At 42.9% G+C, this 21,244-nt stretch overlaps 1 protein-coding gene across 6 annotated transcripts in view; it reads left to right on the top strand.

Annotated features, from left to right (window-relative positions):
* ALK (ALK receptor tyrosine kinase) overlaps positions 1-21,244 on the top strand; it is a 408,209-nt gene that overhangs the window by 378,544 nt on the left and 8,421 nt on the right. For 4 of the 6 annotated variants that reach the window (XM_068186034.1, XM_068186032.1, XM_068186036.1 and 1 more), the window contains 11 exons: positions 1,267-1,417; positions 3,714-3,845; positions 4,674-4,818; positions 5,578-5,760; positions 7,196-7,294; positions 7,976-8,128; positions 9,311-9,409; positions 11,102-11,288; positions 13,485-13,575; positions 14,475-14,539; positions 15,422-15,551. In XM_068186034.1, the coding sequence (XP_068042135.1) occupies positions 1,267-1,417; positions 3,714-3,845; positions 4,674-4,818; positions 5,578-5,760; positions 7,196-7,294; positions 7,976-8,128; positions 9,311-9,409; positions 11,102-11,288; positions 13,485-13,575; positions 14,475-14,539; positions 15,422-15,551 (1,435 nt within the window). Of the gene's footprint in view, positions 1-1,266; positions 1,418-3,713; positions 3,846-4,673; positions 4,819-5,577; positions 5,761-7,195; positions 7,295-7,975; positions 8,129-9,310; positions 9,410-11,101; positions 11,289-13,484; positions 13,576-14,474; positions 14,540-15,421; positions 15,552-21,244 lie in introns of those variants that run through there. The other 2 variants (XM_068186033.1, XM_068186037.1) reach the window with 2 other exon arrangements.

The raw sequence follows: 21,244 nt of genomic DNA on the forward strand, positions 1-21,244 counted from the left end.
GTGGCCCAGTGTTGGCTCTGGTACAGCCTAACTGAGGACTGATCGCTTTGGTTATCAGCAGTGGCATGAACATAATCATGTCACATTGCTAGGATCTCATATGCTTTATGAGACACTGCCTGTTTGCAGGCAGGACTATGCTGGGCATAGAGAGCAGCCAGGTGCTGGAGGAAAGGAGGTGTGAAAGCAGAGCACCTACTCTGTGCCTGGTAAGAAGTCGAGAGCAATTTTTAAGTTCTGAGTCCTGCACTCTGGTTACATGCTCCAAGTGGAATTTTGCTCTCATAAAAATACATGGAAAGCTGCTAATGTCAGTGGAGAATTACCTGCTTATTTCAGATCTAAACTGAGTTGCTGTACTATCATTCACCTGCTCAGAAAGTTGAGTAACTCTGTGTTTTGTTGCAGCAGAGATGTGTGGTTTATCATGATCTTTTAAAAGTGCTTTGAAATCCTTTGCTAAAAGCTGCTTTAAGTATGCCAATTTTTTAAAAGGGAGAGGGAGGAGATGAGAAATACTATGTTAACAGCCACATCTTTGGGTACAGCAGCAACAGTAAGCACCTCTGAATCTTGACTGTTTGAAATAAAAATCCCAGAGCCTTAACTGAGACTGCAGCAGCCTGTGTGCAACGTGCCCACTCCTGGCTGGAGACAGGGAGGTGCTCCTGATCACCATGAGTTTGGCCAGGGGGCTTTTGCCTTCCTTGTTTACTGCAGGTAGTGTCATCTCCATCTACTTTTCTTTCTGTATTCCTCTGGTCCTGGGAATAAGAGAGCTGTTTTCCATCTGGTCCGTGCTACCAGGACCAGTTATGCTGTCTGCTTTCTCAAATCTCCCTCTGTCAATCTCATGCTTAATGTTCTCTTTAGCCATATGTCCTGGTTTTACCAGCTCTCCTGCTTCTGTTCTTTCTCTTCCTTGCTGCAAACTTCTCAAGGATGTGCCTTCTGGGAAAGAAGATGTGTTTCATATATTAAAGCTGGAGACTATAGGGAGTTGCTCACTCTGTTCTCAGCTGTGTTTGCCCAATAATCAATGTGAAATGATCTGTTTTGTAGCTACCCAAGCTCACAGATTCAGAGCAGAAAATAAGTCTTCAGGCTTTGGGCTTAGATTTATTTAGAATGTCAGGTCTTCAGAGCACAGCTTTGCGACACTGTGTTCAGGTGTGCAAAATGCTCGGTGCTCCAAAGGAGTTTGTGCTTCCTTCCACATGCCTGGGACAACTCAGGTGGCAACCTCTGGTTTTCTTTTTTCTGCAGCATCTCAGGCTATGGAGCAGCAGGTGGGAAAGGAGGGAAGAACACCATGGTGCGGTCCCACGGAGTGTCTGTGCTGGGAATTTTTGACCTCCAGAAGGATGATACACTGTATATCTTGGTGGGACAGCAAGGAGAAGATGCTTGTCCTAGTGTAAGTGATTGCCTTTCTGTTTTGCCTTCATCCCTCCTACCAATACATGGAGTTTTGTCTTTTCACACAGAAAAACGTTGTCCTCAAGGGGTTTGGGGCTATAGGAGTGAAGAAATAGGTACAGTTTTACTGGGAGAGCATGAGAACATGAAGCACCATGTCCCTGTGCTTGCTTCTTTTCAACATTTAGGCCCCATTGATAATACACAACGGGTTCCTGACTGATCTGAGTATCTCAGAGCACCTGTGTGGAGGCTTGGAGACAAAAGACAACCCTGCCTTCCACTCCTCTGGAGATCAGTCTTCAAGGCTGACTTCGCAGGGTTTTGCTCTTGTTCACTATTGAGCTCAGCCCTGCCATTATCATATACTCTTCACCTCTAGAAATACCCATGTCATAGGGCCTGCTTGGTTATTCTCCATATGGGAATAAGAAAGACAAATCAATCATTGTTGGGTCAGTCCTGATTTTTATGTTACTAACCAACCCTTGCTGCAAATATCTTGACAGAAAGATGGGCACTATTTGCATGCACAGTAGTTTATTAATTGTTTAGTATTCTTTGGAGGAGGATGTGGGAATAGGACACTCTCATGGAGCAAACAAAGCATTTTCTGATGAAATTTCACCTACAGGTTTGAGCTGGACATTTAAATGATGTGCATTTCTCAGCTGATAATGGCTGGCATCCAAGAGATGAAAGCTTAGCAGTCTGTTAGAGCAGAGAAAGGTTGAAGGATATAGACAAGTAAAAGGGGTTTTCAAGGCTGGCTGCTGAAGTAAATAATGTTAAAACTAGAATTACACATATCTACAAACAAACCATTAATATAAAGCCTTTTTGAAATGAGAAATGGCCTAACTCAAACGTCCATCCAGCATCTTTAACTAGGACATTCCAGCTGAGGGTAATATATGGACTCATTAAATTGCAGGCCACTGTAATCTTAGTGAGAATTTATTGAGTGCTAATGTAATTCTTTCATTGAGGCAAAGAGATTGCATTGACTCGTAGAGGGGACTTTTACTAGATTGGATTGTAATCAGTTATGTCTTTGCCATGAAGGATTATTTTTTTTGTAATCTAGTGGTTCCTTTGGGTCATTGACTTTGTCATTTTATTAATCATTCCCACCCAACTCCAAATCAATTAAGGAGAGGGGAAAAAACAGGGAAAGGAGGACTGTTAGTTCTTTAGGCGAGTCTGCACACAAAATGGGTGCCACTTATTCTCTGCCACAACTTAGAACATGTTCTGTGGTCAGCAGAATAATTTGTAATTTGAGTATGCTTTTATCAAGTTCTTCCAAAAGAAAACACATACATGAAAGTAGAAGGAAACAGAAGGTCAATCCTACGATAACAAATGTTTGTGCATTTTCCCCTAAAAGTGTTATTCGTTTAGTAAGTTCAGTGTGCATCATATGTGCAATATAACAAGACAGTGTTACTGAAACAAAACCTGTAAAGTAAAATAAACTAGCAGCACTTTACAACTTGAAAATGCTCACAGCAGGGTCCTGATTGTCATGCACTTTAGTGCTCCAATTTTAAACCAAAACAATAGTTGGGTCATAGTCCTGAAGTAGGTATAAATGGTGGTTTAATGTTTTGATTGAAAGCAGTTAGTGAATTCAGGGATTTACCTAATACAGAAAGCTCATTATGATCAATGATAATTGATAGAAAGGAAAAATGCCAAGTAGGAAGTGTGGAGGCTTTTTAGTGAGGTATTTTAGCATCAGGGAAACATTGCAGTCAAAGGTGGGATTGCTGCTTTTTTGGTAGGCATTGGTAGTTGCAGTAAAATTGCTACTAAGATCATCAGAGATGCACATTGGCTGCTTGGCCCAACCAACAGGAAATGAGGTCATCAAACTTGGGTTCTCTGTCTCTGGCATTTGTCTGTCCGGTGACATGGGACAAGGCACATCCTTGCCAAGTTACTCCCATCATCCACTTGTGAAATACAGACTGTTGCTGCTGGGAAATATTTCCAGCAAGTTCTGCTACATTTTGTACATTAAAAGTTTATGGAGGTGTATTACTTGATAATAGGTATCAGCACTGAGCTTGCTTCAAAATAATTCAATTAAAAATGGCAACAAATTCTTCTGGTGCAGGTTGACGCAAAAAGCCAGATTCTTCTAGAAGAGCATTCATTTGGTTCTGGTCATGTAGTTTGACTGGAGGACAATTTCTTGCTTTGGGACAGTGAAGGGTTCCTGAGACCTCTGTGTGCATAAGGGAATGGAGGTTTCTTACCTGAATTCAGACTTGGTGTTCTGTTTGCAGACAAATGATGTTATCCAAAAAGTCTGCATCGGAGAGAACAACGTGATCGAAGAAGAGATTCGTGTGAACAGAAGTGTCAATGAATGGGCAGGAGGAGGTGGAGGCGGGGGTGGTGCCACTTACATATTTAAGGTATGGAAACACAGTCCCCATGCACCTTCAGCATCAACACATCCTGCCACCTGCCTCTGAAAAATCCCTTATGCACCTCAGGGAGAAGGTCCACAGAGTGACCTCTGGGTATCATTAATTTCCACTTGAGAGATGTAGGGATCTGGGTTGACCCTTCACACTTCTTTGAATTGCTGTCCAGTATGTCCACACTTGCTTCAGTGGCTTGGAGTATCCTTTGCAAACATAATGGGTTGAACTGGGTTGGGTTTTTTTCAGTAAAAACTGAGATGCTGAAGCATAGCTCTACAGCAAAAGGTAAATTCTGCAGGACTTCATTCACCTCTGGCATTGTAGAATGTGAGACTTCAGCTACATTTAGCCTTACAAGGAAAGTTGAGGATAGCCTGTATGATTTCTGTTGGCATTCCTGCAGCTGTGGACCACTGATGTTTCCCGTCCTGTGCTGTGCTAGCTGAGGCAGTACTCATCCCAAACACTGGTCTCAGGGGAGACACTGTGCAGAACAGTGCTCCTTAGCTGTTTCTTTTGATAGGAGTCATCACATGGGATGTTACAGGCTTTCTAAGAGCCATCACCATGATAGATACAATTCATAGAACTACTGAGGCTGCTGTTCCCTGTAGCAGAACTTGTTAGGACTATTCTTTAATTTTCTATTCATTAATGTTCTGGGTGTGGGTGCATAAATAATGCAATGACGGTGTGCAGTGCTGAGCAGCCCTAGATGCCTGCTTGGTGCAACATGCAGTAACTATGATGTGGCTGAACTTCCATTTACATGTCTGACTCAGCTTGAACATTGCCTTTATTTCTGAATTTGTTAAGATGGAGAACGGAGAACCAGTCCCCTTGATAATTGCAGCAGGGGGTGGTGGCAGGGCCTACAGGGCCAAAACGGACACATTTCATCCAGAAAGACTGGAGAATGATTCCTCTATTCCAGGGCTGAATGGAAATTCAGGAGCTGCAGGTAAGGAAAGTCTATTCCTTTTAAGAAAACCTTTGTGAATATGTGGTACTCCCAGATTCTTTCTTCTCACAAGAAGCTGAGGAAAACTCATGAAAATACAGTTCAGGGGGAACAGAGGGTTATAATAGATGCAAATAGAAAGTACCCACAGTGCTGGATACTTGGGGTAAATAAGGGTATCAGAGATGGTATAGCCATAACAATGGCTACATTCTCCCAAAATAGTGCAGTACCTCTCATAGTTTGATTTTTGATGTGGGAGTTTGCAGTGCCAGTGTGACTGTCCTGGTCCCTGCACTGTTTTGTGCTGTGTGGACATACTCAGAGTTTCTCTGGCTTATGCAGAAAGAACATAATTGCACCATGTCTAGAAGTCTCTGTTCAGAGACCTTGGACAGAACAAGCAGCAGAGGTGAAAGTGAGTGACTGGTAAGTATGTTGTGTGGAGAGTAGGAGTGGGATATATTTTCACACCACTTACAATAAATTCAGAACTAGCATTGGGTTTTTGGAAGTGTTTTAGTCAAAGAGAAGGGGAAAGGCTCTGTAAACCAGAAAGAAGTGGTTGGAGAGTAGGTAGGGATATCTTTTTACCTTTTCTATAGGATATACTCGTCCTTGTATGGTAGGTGAAAAGAGGTGCAGATGATGACTTTCAGCTGAGGTGTTTTCAATAGATGCTTGTCCTGCAGATCCCTCCAGTGTTTTTTACACAAAAAGTAACCCCTGGCTGTGCCATTTCTCTTCTCTCAATTGCAGGTGGTGGAGGTGGCTGGAATGATAACACTTCCTTCCTGTGGTCAGGAAAATCCTTGCTGGAAGGTGCTACTGGAGGAAGATCCTGCCCCCAGGCCATGAAGAAGTGGGGGTGGGAGACAAGAGGGGGTTTCGGAGGGGGTGGAGGGGGGTGCTCCTCAGGTGGAGGAGGCGGAGGATATATAGGTAAAGTGGCTTCGTGTTCAAGGTGTCCCTTCCCCTCCTTTAGTGCTAATGATCAGCAAAATGCTGGTGATAACTCTCCTGTAGCTAGCATATTTGACTGTTATGTACTAGTATGTCTGTGTGTTGCCTTTTTAGCACTAGAATTCATTTAGGCTTTGAGCAAAGAGCCAGATGCCAATCCTTCAGCTGCAACCCTGGCTTTGCGCTCTGCAAAACGTGACATTAAGATCCTGCTGTGTTTCCTGAGCCTTTCATGTTGGGGTGGCAGTGCTGGAGCAGGAGGAGCCACAGTTATGTGCTCCCGTTGTCAGCACCTGTGTCTGGAGGACTTTGGTCCTGGAGACTGGCAGCCAGGGGCAATGCTGCAGCTTCTCCCCTGCCCTGCTGTGGGTGGGCCTTGGTCCTTCACAGGTGGTCCCTTGGGGGCAGAGGCTCAGGCTGCCAGCCAGCACCCCTCTTAATATGACTTCAGTCAACAAGGAGCTAATTCTGTGTGCCTCTGTGTCTCAGGGCAGCTGTCAGATGGCATTATGTTGATTACAACTGGTGTGGGCCAGATTCAAGATCTCTACTAACCCATAGTCTCCTGGGCCACGTTGTTTCTGCAGCCATCTGCACTGTGGTGGACTCTTTAATGCCTGGTTCTCCACAGCTTAAATTAAGTATATGGTAGATCAGAAATCTTGAGAGGAAGTAATGAGTTTAAATGATTAAGTGCATGTTTTGTACCAATGTTCCTGTGTAATGCTTCTTTTTCCAACAGAATGACTCATATGATGTTTTTTTATTTCACTGAAGACAATTAAAGGAAAAAGCTATTTTTGGGTGGGGTGGGGGAATCGTTGCATGCTTGAAGTACAAAATATATATATTTCTAATATTTGTTATCTATTGCCCATACTTTGCTTCTGGTATGTTCCATATGCTCAAGCAGAAATGAGCAACTCATAAATTCCTTCAGTCCCCACTCCTGGTGGACCACCCTGCTTTTAGGGTGCAAAGGAGAGGAAGGATATCAGGTTATTCATTCCCTCTGCTGACACAGTACATGCCTTGATCAGCAAGGGTACTAACTTAGCCCTGGAGTACTGGTGCTTTCCAGTCTCTTAGCTACATAAATTTTAACAAGGGCTTGTATGTTTCACAGCATCCAAATGGTTAAAGATGAATTTTGTGCCTTGGTTTGCAACAGTCTACCTAAACAGAACTAATTAATTGATTGTCACAAGCTTCATTATTAAATTGAGGTTCAAAAGTCCAGTAGTTCACACCACATCTTGCTAAATATTCCCTATATATTAAGTGCTTTAATTTTTCTCTTTTTTCATTTGGATGCCTCCCTAAATAGGCTGAATTTGTGCATGTTGCCATGTTTATCTGTGTTTTATTGTTTTATGAGCCTCAGTCTGTTAAGGTAACTTCTGGTTTGACATAGGTGGCAATGCTGCAGTGGACAATGACCCAGAGATGGATGGGGAGGATGGTGTGTCCTTTATTAATCCAATTGGTACTTTATACACTCCTGCACTTAAAGGTATTCATCCGGTCAGAAGTCTTTTAGTGGGCTTACTTCATTTTAAAAATAGTAGGACCCCTTACAACCTTTTGGGGTACAGCTCAGTGTCATGAACATGAGGAGGCAGAAAGTATATAAAATACAGTAGAGAATAGACAGAAGTAGCAGGAAAAAAACAGGGAGAGGAAGCATCAAGCCTATTAACACTCCCAGCAGTACAGTCTACCAGCCTACAGAATCATTTTGGCCAAGGAAAGTGATAACAGAACCTCATAGCTCAGATACTTTAGGAAAGAAACAGACAAAACACCTGACTATTCACTGACAAGCAAGTTCCTTAGAGTGTCCCTTGGCAAAATATCCAGGTGCTGCCCAGCAGTGCATGGGAGTGATAAATACTGCCAATCTAACCTGTGTTTTCCCAGAAGTCAGTGTCTTTAATATGTTTGCAGTGTGTTCAGAAAACAACAAAGAAAATCTACTTGTTAAAAAAAAAAAAAGAAGTTTCCTTTAGAACAGCCAGAAGTATTTGCAAGTACAGATGCACTCTGGCCTGGTGGATTCATCCAGAAAGTTTTGAAGATATTGCAGTGATTGATCTTGGAGGGAGTAAAGGCTGGGAAAGAAAAGGGTGAGCCCAAGGAAATTATAAGAAAGGTCTTTACAGTAATTAACTGAGCTTCTTCATCCACTCCTTAGTGACAGAGGGGCACGGAGAGGTGGAAATTAGGCTGCACCTTAACTGCAGTCACTGTGAGATGGACGAGTGCCATGTTGATCTTGAGACTCAAAAAGTCATTTGCTTTTGTGAGCCAGGCACAGAATTGGCAGAGGATGGTGTGTCTTGCACAGGTAAGTAGGTGTGTGAGTACTGCTAACATGTGGGACAGAAAATGCGTGGCCAAAGGCTGTAGTTTGGACTGTAAGACATCCTGAAAGTGCTGTCTAATGTTTCTTAAACCTGGCTGCAGTTGAATGTTACTTTCTTTACTGCTGGTGTAAGCTGCAGAGCTATTTTGCCAGTATATAGCCTCATCAACACTCAGGACTGGGGCAGTGAGCAGCAGCAATGCTTTGCTCTACAGTGTATGTTTGGCATCCTGGGCAGATCTGAGCAGAGTCAAATTTGTGTCTGCTTGTGCTGGTCAGAGTCTGCTCTGAAATCCTGAAAGTTTGCTCGCTGAAAGAATTTTCCAGCTGAACCTAAATTTTAGACCAGTTCTTTAAAGAAAAAAAAAAGTGCAAGGTGAAGGAAAATATTCCTGAGGAATTTGACATTTATGGTAAATTATGGTAAAAGTTCAGAAACTGTGAGAAATTCTGTGCAAGATTTCTCTGAGAAAAACTAAATATGGTTCCTGTACTTGCCTTTCTTTCAAAACCAGGCACTCAGAGCTCCATTACCAGGTTTGCTTCCTATTCTTGTGCAGCAGTTAGAGCAGGTCACCCCAGGGGTTTGGGATCCTGCTTTCAGCTTTGTCACTGGCATGGGAAAAGTGTTGTGTTTTTACTATTCCTGCCTGTAAGATGGGTAAAAAGTATGGTCATTTTGTCAAGGTGAGGTAAACCTTAATAGCATGATCCCACATGAGGATGCAGCTTCAATACACTGTTATCAGGTTTTTCTGCCTGGATTACATGCATTTAGGAGATGATATATTACAGTCCTCCTCCTGCTTTTGCTGTGATTTGGCATTGATAGCAGCACTTTAACCCAAACAATGTAATGTTCTTTTCACCCCCCCCAACCTCCTGCCCCTGTTTTTTATGGTCCTGTTTTCACTCCCAGGGAGTTCACATGTTAATTCATTGATAGTGAACCATCTGTTTTAATGGCTTGATATTAATTGAGGAAAATGAAACAATGAGGTATGAGAAGTCATAGATCCTGAGAAATGGTCATGCCAGAGGTTCCTCCTACACTATTGGAGCAGCAGATGAGTAAATGGAAAGAACAGCAGAAAAATATCTCATGGCAAAAACATGGCTCCTGGAAGATAATTTCAAACATGTAATTCCTTCTTTCTGTTCCAGCTGAGCCAGTGGTTCGTCTCCCTTTCTCCTTGGTCTTGTCTGTAGTGACTTCAGCACTGGTGGCTGCTTTAATTTTGGCTTTTTCAGGAATCATGATAGGTGAGTGTTTCTCTGCAAAAGATATTTTCATACAAGGGCTGGATCTGAGCTAAGGATAATTGGGCCCTGAGAGGCAAAAGGATTCAGGTTTTGAGCTACTGCTGTATTTAATGACACTTTCCCACACACATCTTCAGATTTCTGTAGTTGTTTCTAACCACAGTGACCAATTTGAGGAGGTTTCAGTTACTGACTGCATCTCAAAAGAGACATTATTTTTTTGTGTTGTACTGTGCAGCTGCCAGAACACAGCTGCTTCTGGTTTTGTGAGATCTGGTGCTGTTTAATGCCTAAAATCTTTATTTGTGTGCCTATGTACAGATGTCACCTCTTAATGTATGACATTTAAGCTCAAACTCTCACATAGGTTCCCCTTTCACAAACTGTTCCTTAGTAGGATGTGGGTATTCTTGGCATTTTCATTTGAAATTCTAAAAGGTATTTTTCACCTTTTCATGTTCTTATTTTAAACAATCACTCACCTGCATTTGTTGCAAGCAGAATAGATTTGAATCAATGAAAAGGAGTCAGAGATTGAAACCACACCTTTACCACCTTTCTTTGTCCACACTGTGTGTGGTCTGGGGAAGGAAAAGGATGAACCAAGAGCAGGAAATTAGATTGGCACAGCTGTTTCAGTTTTAAGAATTTCAGGAGTTATCAGTTGCATGCACATGGTCCTACATCTATGATTTCTGTCCTGCCAGTACCTTTTTACAATGACTAAATACTTCTCAGGAGTGGAAGAGTAATCCTCTTTCCATCCAACGAGCCTATCATTTCCATCTCAGGAAAGGGCAACGATCTAAAAAATCAAAGCAAAGGCAATGAGAAGGAAAATGGAGGACAGGAGGGGTTTGTGGATAGGTCATTGCATCCATCTGCCTTTGCAAGTGCATGTTTACCCCTTAAATTTTTCCCCTGAGCAACATCTGCTGGAGAAGATGCAATAACTATTACTGTCACAGTCTTTGGGCTCAATCCAGCTCCCACAGAAATCAATTGTGATTTAATCTGCTCATGATTGTCATCTTCTTTTAGAAAAAATCCTGCAATATCAGTTACTATTTCAAGGAATGCCCTCAGGATGTCTTCTTTCAAGGTGTGGTTTTTAATGGCGTAGCAGAAGTGATGCAAGGAATATAACATTCCATAAACTGACTTCAAATGTGGTCCTACTCTGTTGTTTAGAAACAGAGGGAAGTTTTGGACAATTATCTGGTTTTTTATGTACAATGTGTTATTCTGAGGAAACAGTTTGGGCTATCCATTTTGAACAATATGATGCAATAATTAATTTCAGACTTCAGTCACTTCTGTGTAATTTAGGAAAGTTGGTTATACCCCACCTCCCACAAGTTTCAAACTGGACTTGTATTTGGAAGGTCTGGTTAAACCAAATATAGCATTAAAAAGCCATCAGAACTCTGATATTTCTCCAAGTGAAATTCATTTTACTTTTTCCAGACAGCCCATGAGCAAGCCTCTTTCTTCATAAGAAGTGTAAATCAAAGATTCCTGGATATCTCCAGATCCCATTTTCTATCTGTAATTATTTGATGCACAGAAATATACCAGTGTCACTGGCTGGTTTGATTCCCTGAAGCCTGGCCTCACCACAGTGAGTCCCAGTGAGAAGGGCTGTCCCAAATCCAGTCTCTGGAAGTGGTTAACTGTGTTCTCTGTGTTTAGTGTATCGCCGCAAGCACCAGGAGCTGCAAGCCATGCAGATGGAGCTGCAGAGCCCAGAATACAAACTGAGCAAGCTGCGTACCTCCACCATCATGACGGACTACAACCCCAACTACTGCTTTGCAGGAAAAACCACATCCATTAGTGATCTCAAAGAGGTGCCTCGAAAAAACATCTCCCTCATCCGGTAAATTCGTCTTTGCCTTCCCCACCCTTCACGTTGTACACCCACATATCCCGGCTCTCCTAGAGAGGTGTGAATGCACGGCTTTGTGCAGGCACGTGCAAATTCTTGTGCACTTTTAGGTTCATGCTCCTTTTCATAAAATGTAAGGCTGAAGCAGTTAGGCTTGTGTGGAGGGGTCTAGATTTTGGCATTCACCTTGACCTTCTACAGATGCAGTGTTCATCTCCTGGGATTGTGAGGAGAACTGAATAGTCATCACCAGTAATTTAGTTACATCTTTTACAGGCTATGCAGTGAATGGCCCATTGCCATGAGCTGATGAAATTCTGGGATGGCTGAAGCTTGTAGGAGGCTCTTTTAAATCTTTGATGGGATTTTTGGTAAAGACAATGACATCCTTAAGTGCAATAGCAAGGAAAGGAATGGATTTGAAAATGCCAGACAGTATTAAAAAGACAGGGATATAAAGCCAGCAAGATAATCATGTCTAGATGAGAACTTCTGAAAAAGCTTTAAAGTGTCTCCTAAGAAAAACTTGAAAATTCAGAGTTCTTGCACACTTTGCTTTACTGCAGGATACTTGTGAATGTAACAATACCCTGGTACCATGCAGTGTTACACAAAAAATAAAAAGCGGAAGCAGGAGTCTTTGGAAAATTGGGAATCTTAAGGTGCTGAAAAAAAGTTATGCTCAGAGCAGTCTATGCAGTCTGCAATGTTTTGCTGTCTCTTATCTCATTCCCCCTTACCTACACATCTTGCTGGACTGCACCTGGAGGTTTCCAGTATACCCTGTGCTGCTGCTCCTGTTGTCACTGGGACTTTGAAAGGATTTTTGAAGTGTGGCAAGCAGATAGCAGAGGTTACAGCTGGGAATTTACAAGGGAAGGGAAAGTGGACTTTCTGGGAGGAGGGTGAGTTATGAGCTGTAAAGATCTGGCTTATCCCCTCAGTTTGTAACAGGTTGGTCAGGCAGAGCCAATGGTGTCTCAAGCTGATACCTACAAAATGTTATTACACAAGGAGGTTGAGTCACACTCAACACGAATCCTCACTGTGGTTTCACTGCCCAGACTGGTTCTATCCTGGCAAAACTACAGACAGAGCATATGGAACAGCAGAGCAGTTTGTTTCTCCTTGTTCATATGGACTGGAGGGCAACAGCCCATGCAGAAGCAGTCCACTGATACAGCAGAGAACAGAATCAATGCAGCCCTCAGCTCAGACCTGGCTCTAACAGGAGAGTGCGTGCTGTAGCAGAGAGCTTTATTAAGAGCCTTTTCCCCAGACTGAGATGCAGGAATGACTCTTAGAGGCTGGAAATACTACTGCCCAATGTGCAGCCCATGCAGGATTAAGAGGGATTCAGGATTTGGGGTGCAGCCTCATCCTCTGCCATATTTCACCATGTCATTATGACAGGCCACTGATGTGAAATAGCTGCTATTGTACCAGTTGACTTAACATTAAGAGAGTGAGGACTGAACAGACAGGTATACAAAATCTGTATCATAAGGACACGGGACAGGATCTATTGTATGATTACTCTTATTCCTTTCTCTTTTTCTTGTAATCTTATTCAAAATAAAACTGTAAGTTTCATAACATGATCACTGCCAGAAACAATTCTCAGTACAAATTCCTGGAGCTGAGTGCTTTGCAAAGCACTGTCATCACCATTTACTGGCTAAGGTACTTGCCCAGAATCACACAATAAATCAGGAAAAGTTATCTGGTTTAGAATTCAGGTCTTTTAAGAATCATTGTGCCTCCTAGTTTCTTGCTCAATGTTTTGTTTAATGGTGATGCAGAAATATCAGGGGAACTGTTAATGTGTTTAGGGTGTGTAAACACCAAGACTGAAGTCCTGTCTTTATTGATCTGTTTTGGAGCACCCATCACTGAGCACTGATACCAAAGTCATAGATGAGTGCTCTTTGTTACGTGCTGCTGCAATGCCAGCAGCTCAATTTCACTGGGGAATGTTCACTTTCATGAATTGCTTTCCCTTCCAAGTAAATAAAATGTAGGTTCATGAAAGATCTCACCAAGGTCTGGTAAGATCATATTGTCAATATCCAGTTCTCCCTGTTACACTGCCATGAAAATTGTGAGCCCGTTCTGTGAGCTGTGTCCACAGTGTTATAATATGTGTTCTCTGTAGTAAAACCTTCTTGTCTTCTCTGGTCTGTCCAGGGGTTTGGGCCACGGAGCCTTTGGTGAGGTATATGAAGGTCAGGTGACAGGGATCCCCAGCGACCCCACTCCCTTGCAGGTGGCTGTGAAAGTAAGTGACAGTGTATGAGTTATCATGATGGTTTCATGCACCTTTCACCCAAGAGTCCCAATGCATTGTAACAGTGAAGATGAATGAAGTGTTGCTATAAGTCCTGAAGGATGTGGCTAGAAATATTGCTGCTCTGTTGCAACACTTTAATCCATCACAGCAATGGTACAGCTTGTAGCATATGGGTATGTGAGACTACTAAAAGAGGTCTGGGAATAGTAAATAGGCAAAGATTTCCCACAGAGCTACAGTAGGCTGCAGGAATGAGAATTAATCCATCCTCTGTCCATCCTCCCCATGCTACACCTCGTTGGTAATCTGTCCAAAAATCTTCACAGGGCCAAAAGCTGCTGGCACATAAATCAAAGACCTTGCAAGAAGGAGGTGGCTGGTTTTCCAGGGATCTCACCACTCCCTAACAGGATGGATATGCATTGGATGTGAAGCTAAATCCTGAGAGACCCTGGTGGAGTTCTCCAGGCCTTCAGCAGTCTAGCTGGCTTGTTTTCTCTTAGAGATTACATAGCAGAACAGTTCTGCTGCTGGTTATAGATCCCAGTCTTGCAGGAAGGTAGGATCGTTGAACTGCAGAGAACTCAGGAGCTGTGATCTCATTCCTCATCCTCTATACAGCAGAGTCCCATATGTTGAACACTTCTCTGTGCACTCTGGGCTATTTCCTTTACTGGGAGGAGGATGACAGCAGCATTAGTGGGCCAGGAGTTCTGATATTTACCTTTCAACAGGCTTCACAGTTCAGTTTAGCAATGCTCTAGTGGTTGTCTTAGGGTGAGGTTTCTTTTGAGAAAGAAGGATTGCTGCAGACAGTGTTAGTGCCAGGTGTTCTCATCGGTAAGTTGAAGTATCTTCTCTTTGTCAACCTGTTCTTTCTTTTCCAGACATTGCCAGAAGTGTGTTCAGAGCAAGATGAGCTCGACTTCCTCATGGAAGCTCTCATTATTAGGTGTGTATGAATCACATCAACACTGCTTGTGTAGGCTTGCAAAGCTCAACAAAATAAAGAAAAAAAGGTTCTTCATAGGTGGTGTCCTCTCAGCACATCTTTACAGTAGTTTCAGCACAAATAGAATAGGCATTACCATCCTTTTCTGTTCTTCTTACTAATGAAGAGGCACCAAATTATTAAAGACTAAATTTTCAAAAGTATGCACATTGGTTTTCATTACCCAAAGTAAAAAATTTAAAGCCCAGATTTTAGAATTGATAATAAGATATTTTTTTATTTCTCTTAGAGAGGAGAACATACCTTAGGAATTTGGGTTTGACTAGTCAAAACTAACAGATGGCATTGACTTTGTGCTGCTATCATGTCATATGTCAGTATCTGAATCCCAGAATCCATGGAACTACTTTCCCATCAAATTTGAGAGGTGGGGAAATAAGGAAGTGTTAGAGACTTGACCTCAAGAAACATCCCCCACAAGCAGCTCCCCATGTCAGTGTGTTACTTAAAACAACATTGCCCTAGCTCAACCTCTGCCTCTTGGATGGGGAAATTAAGAACAGACTTTTCTCTGTTATCAGACATGTTCTGCTTCCTATGTCTTGCTGTAGCCCAAAAAGAATGCAGAAAACAGGGAGAGGAAAAGCAGCCAAAAGCCACTGCTTCACCACGTCTGTCTGTCCCTATACTATCCAGACAGACACAGAATGCAGGGGTAGTGCTTTAGCTATATCTAGTTGCCCTACCTTTGAGATTTTTTATTTTCTGGGGGGGAAAAAAAGGCAAAAAAGCAAGACATTCCCTGCAGCAAAAAGGTTTGAATGTTTTCTGGTGCTTTTTGGATCAAAGCTGCTCCACAGCTGGGTGTCCCTGTCTCCACAGCAAGTTCAACCACCAGAACATCGTGCGCTGTATCGGGGTGAGCTTGCAGGCCCTGCCCCGCTTCATCCTGCTGGAGCTCATGGCTGGAGGAGACCTGAAATCCTTCTTGAGGGAGACACGGCCTAGACCGGTAAGGAAAGAGGAAATTGTGTTTTATTTAGAGAGCTGCTGCCACGAGGCAAACACTTAGCTATAAAAGAGCTATCTATGCAGATACTATTTTCCAGCATTTTAGATGGCTACAAAATTTCTGTTGTTGAAAATTATCTTCTTACAGTGATGTAATACCACTCTGGAGGCAGGAGCCAGGAGGATAGGGAACAGATGCTGCTGGGGCTGTGCAGAGGTGCCTCATCCCTGGACTTTGCTAGATAACATTGCAGATACTATCTAAAAAAAGAGCAAAAGCAAAGTCTCAAAAAAAATGTTAAACTCAAATCTTACCTTCTTCTCACCAGATGGGGGCAGGCTGGCAGGAAATGTAGAGCTAGTAATATTAAAAAAACAAACCTGTTATTTAAACTGATGGTCAGATGCTTTTCTGTGGATATCTGTCAGTTCAAGTTTGGCATAGGCAAGGAGACAATCTGGCCTGGAGCTGTCAACTTAATAGAAAATATCTTTAGTCCAGAGTTTTAAAGATTTTCCCCACTGAAATCAGCATCAATAGGAAGAGACAGTCGGCTAGAAATGTGGAAGAAATAAATTATGATTTCTAGAGAGAATTCAGTATTTCAGAAGAATAAAGCTTTCTCTGAGTCAGAAAGTCACACAGATATTGATGAAGTTTAAGACCAGGACCCAGCTTCATACTTTGTCCCTAAGTTCAACAGAGGGCAAAATGTTGCATTTTATCAGTACAAGAGAGACACAAATTTGCTCTAACTGCTATCAATAAGATTCTTCCTTGAAGTGTCTGGAAACAGATCAACTTTTTTATTTTTTCCATGCAGTGTGGTTTTCAGACATATAAAATGGTCTGTGAGACTCAGAAGTACTGCAGTCTTGAATAGGTTGCAATGAAGTGGCTCCTTCCTGGATAAGGGGGCTAAAAACCCAGAAAGGAAAGTCTGAAATCTGAGCAAGTAGACTTTATAAATACAGGTTGTTTTTCTGAAGCACCCAGAGATGCTCCTACAAATGGGCTGCACTTGGTGGTAGGTGAATGGGGAAATTCCTGTTCTGCAACTTGGTCTCCACTCTCACCCAGTGCAGTGTAAAATGGCACAGACAAGACATGCTGCCTAAGTGCTTCATTCAAAACTGCCAGGCCAGGCTGTGCAAGATGTGGGAAGGGGCAGGTGAAACACCAAGTTTGTCTGCCTTTGAGATCCAGTTGCCCTACCTTTGAGATTTATTATTTTCTGGATTTAAAAAAAAGGCAAAAAACCAAAACATTCCCTGCAGCAAAAAGGTTTGAATGTTTTTTGCTACTGTGAGATCCAGTTGCCCTACCTTTGAGATTTGTTATTTTCTGGGGGGGGGTGGGGGGGTGGCAAAGGCAAAAAAACCACAAACAAACAAATGACAAAAAAACCCTTTTCCAGGGGGGAAAGGGTTTGGCTGCTTAAATTAGAGAAGCCAGCTCAGTGATGGTGCAGATCTTGTCAGGAACTACCAAGAACACTAGTCCTGCACAGCAGGAATTTTTACCTACTTGCAGTAAAATAAGCCAGCTGCTTTTGTTGATGAAACAGCCCTTAATCTTGACAGGATAAAGTCATAGGAGCCTTCCAGTCTGAGGGTTTTTTTCTGTTTGGCCCTACCTCAGTCATGAATTCTTCCTTACCATGACCTCTGTTCCTATCAGCAAGATCCTGTGTGCAACCCCTGTGAAAGCCCATTGCAGAAGAGGTTGATATTTCACTCCATTGCTTCCTTAGTATTTTTCTGCCTTCACAGTCGCTCCTTCCATTCCTCTTCTTTCCTTCTTGTCTTGGTTTGAAAAGACTGCTGTCTGCTTAAGGAAGGCAGGAGCCTCCCCTGAAATGGAAAATGTAAACCCCTTCCCTGCAATTTATTATAATTTTAAAATCAAACGGCTCTCAGGCAAAGATACAGTAATAGGAATAACAGTTCTTTACTAGGAAAACTAAAAATACAAATGCAATAGCACAAACAAAAAAAACCAAAACACTGACACAGTCAGAACATGACCTGACACCCTGTGGGTCAGGGTGTTGGCAGCAGTTCCATTAAATGGTGGCTGCAGCCCTCCTGCAGTGACAGCTGTGGTTCTGTTGCTGCAGTGATCCTGTAGAAGGGTGGGGTTTTCCTCTGAATGTCCAGTGGTGGTGGAGGTGGGCCTGGTCTTCCTCTGGGAATCCAGTAGAGAAGAAAGCTGCTCCTCTGGGAATCCAGTGGGAAAAGGCTGCCTGTGGTCTTCCAAGTTTCAGATTCTGTCCAGGTTTGGCTCCTCCCCCTGGGTGAGCATCTCCCAGTGGGATGATGGAATTCTATCAGCCATGCAGTGACACTCAATGGCCCATTAAGAGAAGATATCTCCTGGAGGAAGGATTGGCTGTGGAAGAGATAAAGAAAACAGCCCAATTAACAAAAGAAAACTGCCCCACCTCTAACAGATGGGGATAGAATACACACCCCCATTTCCAACCTAAGACACTGGTCTTTCCCAACCTGTTTGAGGTTACCTGAGACTGACTGTAATCGCTACCAGGCACAAGGCCTGTTCCTGTCCACTTGGACATTCTCCCTGGCTTCTGCATTTAACTTGCTCCCAGGAGTGAAGGAGACTTTGGATTGATGCCTCTGTTTTCTGCTTTGTCCCATGCCTCCCACACTTTGGGAAAGCTGAGCTTCAAATGCAGATGGGTAGTTGCAAGCTGGAACTGATTCAGAAATGCAGTTTCCATTTCCTCTTTAACAGCTGGGTGAACGTGGGAAGCCTGACTCTGTGTGGATGCAGAGAGACACAATTTTGCTCCATTCTAATACCTTCTTTCCCCTTGCCTTGCCCTGCTTCTGCAACCATCCCATGTGGTGTCTGCCTGGCAAGAATGACAGGGTAATTCATTATCTTGCTGCTGGGGCAGCTTCTGAGGGGCCAATGGCACCTGTGAGTGCTGAGAAATCAGCCTCTGGTGTGTTTTTGACTGCTGGCTCACAAACTGCAAGGCAAGGAGACCATGACTGATGAGAAATGAGATGTGTGCAGTGCATTGTGCTCTGTGAAGTATGGGATCCAGCCCTGGAAGTGGATTTACCCTCTGCATACACTCGAGGTGTGACAGAGTCTCTGTACATAAGGCCTGTGGCTCAGTGCTAGTGGATGTATCTTTGCACAGCTCTTAATGAACGCTGAGCTGCTTTGTTTCTCCTATTGCTCATTCAGGGAAGACAGGCAGAAGGTAGGCATAGTAGGCTGGATGTCTAGCTTTTCAGGGCCATTAAAGGAAAGGAAAGACAAGGGGCAGTGCAAAGAGGCTTTGATGAGCTTTGCTTCCAAAAGGAATTAATTGGACACAAGCCCTATCTGACTGACTGGGTGGCAGAGATGCACTTCTTACTCTGCAGTAAGCACCATTTGAATTACTGCCTTTCCCCTTATTTTCTTTCCACTTTTGTATTTTCAAGCTAATTTCTTTTACTACCTTGTCTTTTCCACCTACTTTTGCTTTCAGCCTAATTATAAAAAAGAGATTTACATGTTCAGTCTCTACCTTCATCCCCCAGTTGCTCTTTGCACTACCTTGCCAGTAACATCAAATCCATTTGCTAGTTTTGGATAGACTTAATTGAGATGTTAAAGACATTAACTTGGCACTAATTCCAAGGCTTATGGAAGAAGAAAGCACCATGCTGGAGCGATCACCAGTTACTACTGGCCAGCTACAACCTGTGTGGCTTGGAGCAAGATACACGCAGCGTGCTGCTGTGCACTTGCACACTGAAAAGCAGGAAAGGGAGCAGAGGGAATGGTGAAGGAGAAGGTGAATGAAGGGAAGGGGGGGACTTAAGGCATTGCAAGGAACATGAAATGGAAAGCTAAAGCAACTGCAGGAGGTATCAGAAAACAGGATCAAATTTAATGAGAGATGGAGATGCTGCCAGCACTGTTGCATGTTGTTCTTCTGCGTTCTTCATGTAAAAAAATGAAGTTTCAGGTCAGCCAACATGTAATGATTTTTCTGGACTCTAAGCAAGAACGATCGTATCTCCATCCAGTATCACTGATACAAGGCCAGTGATTCTCATGGAATGTCTTGGTCCACTCCATAAGGTTCAGATTCATAATTCCCCATGAGTCCATGGCTGACAGCCCTGAAGGCTTTCGCTGTTCCATTTCTAAGAGTTTCACATCTATTACAGGATTACCTCTTCCCCCTCATCTGCAGAGCAGCAATCTGGTAGATTCAGAGACTCCTGGAATCGGAGCCTTAGTTCAGTGTGAGCATTGCAGAATTGTCCTTTCTGGGAGTTTCAGTGCTGATCTTTCTGACACACAGCACAGCAATCAAAGCCCAGCTCTGGGAGAGAAATATATATCCATTTATATGGATAAATGATTCCCCTCCTTTGTGCTGTGCAGCCTGTTGCACAGAGCAGTGATTACACTGAACAGTACACAGAATTTCATTCACCTTTAGCAAGAATCAGCTTCACCTGGGAGGTGTCACACCAGTGGTTCCAGCATGCCCACTGCCCTGAGCAGTGGAGCATTGCAGCTGGCATCATCTATTCATCTGGGCATTCATACAGCAAAAGCTGTACAGCGAATCCTTTGGTGTGTCTCAAGGCTGCCCCCTTGCAAAATGAATCCCAAACCTCCATTTTTCAAAAAAATTACATGGCTAAATTGTCCTTGGCTGGGCAGTCACATCTGGTTTAGGATTGTATTTAGCCAAATAAAAGGTGGAAGGAATTCATCCAAGGAAGGAAAGGAAAACAAAACAAAACAAAAAAGCAAAAAGAGAAACAAGCTACACAGTTCAAATCAGCTTGTGGCTTCAGCCTACAGACTGCTTTGCAGTATAGCCTGAGTCTTAAATCAATTGTAGAGTAAAGAATTGGGCTTTTTACTCAGTTTTCACTTCAGGTTTCTGACCCTTGCTCGAAAGAGCAGGGAATGGGTAGATTGAGATATTAATTTCCCCTTGGTTATGCCCTGCAAGGGAAAAAGAAGATGTGCATGCTTTCTTATTGTAGCCATCTTGTGTAGCTGGTGAGTCACTTTAACTCACAGAGGTAAAAGAGATTATTCCCCCGTCCCTACAAAATGGCAGGGAAAGAGCTGCTTTATGATTGCAGAAAATAGTTAACTCTGTAAAGGAGAGGGGAGATGCAGTCCAGTATTTTAAAAAATCAGTGAAGTATATATATATGCAATGAACTATACTGTGTAAATAATAAGATATAGGCAGGTGGAACAAGATCGCATTTGGTTTATGGCCCTGTATTGAATAAAACAGGCATTGTTCACACAGAGATGCACCATTTTCCAATTATTTCATTAGTCGAGTATTGAGGCCAGGTTTTTTTTTCTTAATATCTTCAGAGGACATTAAGTTGTTGGTTTGTTTAGTTTGGTTTTTTTTTTTTTTTTGGGGGGGGGTGGTGTTTGGTTGTTGTTTTTGTTTGGTTTTGGTTGTGGTTTTTTGGTTTTTTGCTTGGTTGGTTGATTTTTGCTTTTTGGTTTTTACTTTTACCAGCCAATGACCATTGTTTAACTACTGGCTGCTGCAGAGCCTGGACTTATTTCCAGTCCCAGTTTGCAGTGGTTTAGATCAGGTGGGATGGCCAGCACAGCATGGCATGCATCTGGAGACACGTTTCATTACAACAGATGGGTTGGAGAGCCAGCTG

This window comes from Anomalospiza imberbis, chromosome 3 (genome assembly GCF_031753505.1).
Source record: "Anomalospiza imberbis isolate Cuckoo-Finch-1a 21T00152 chromosome 3, ASM3175350v1, whole genome shotgun sequence".
Classification (NCBI taxonomy): Eukaryota; Metazoa; Chordata; class Aves; order Passeriformes; family Viduidae; genus Anomalospiza; species Anomalospiza imberbis.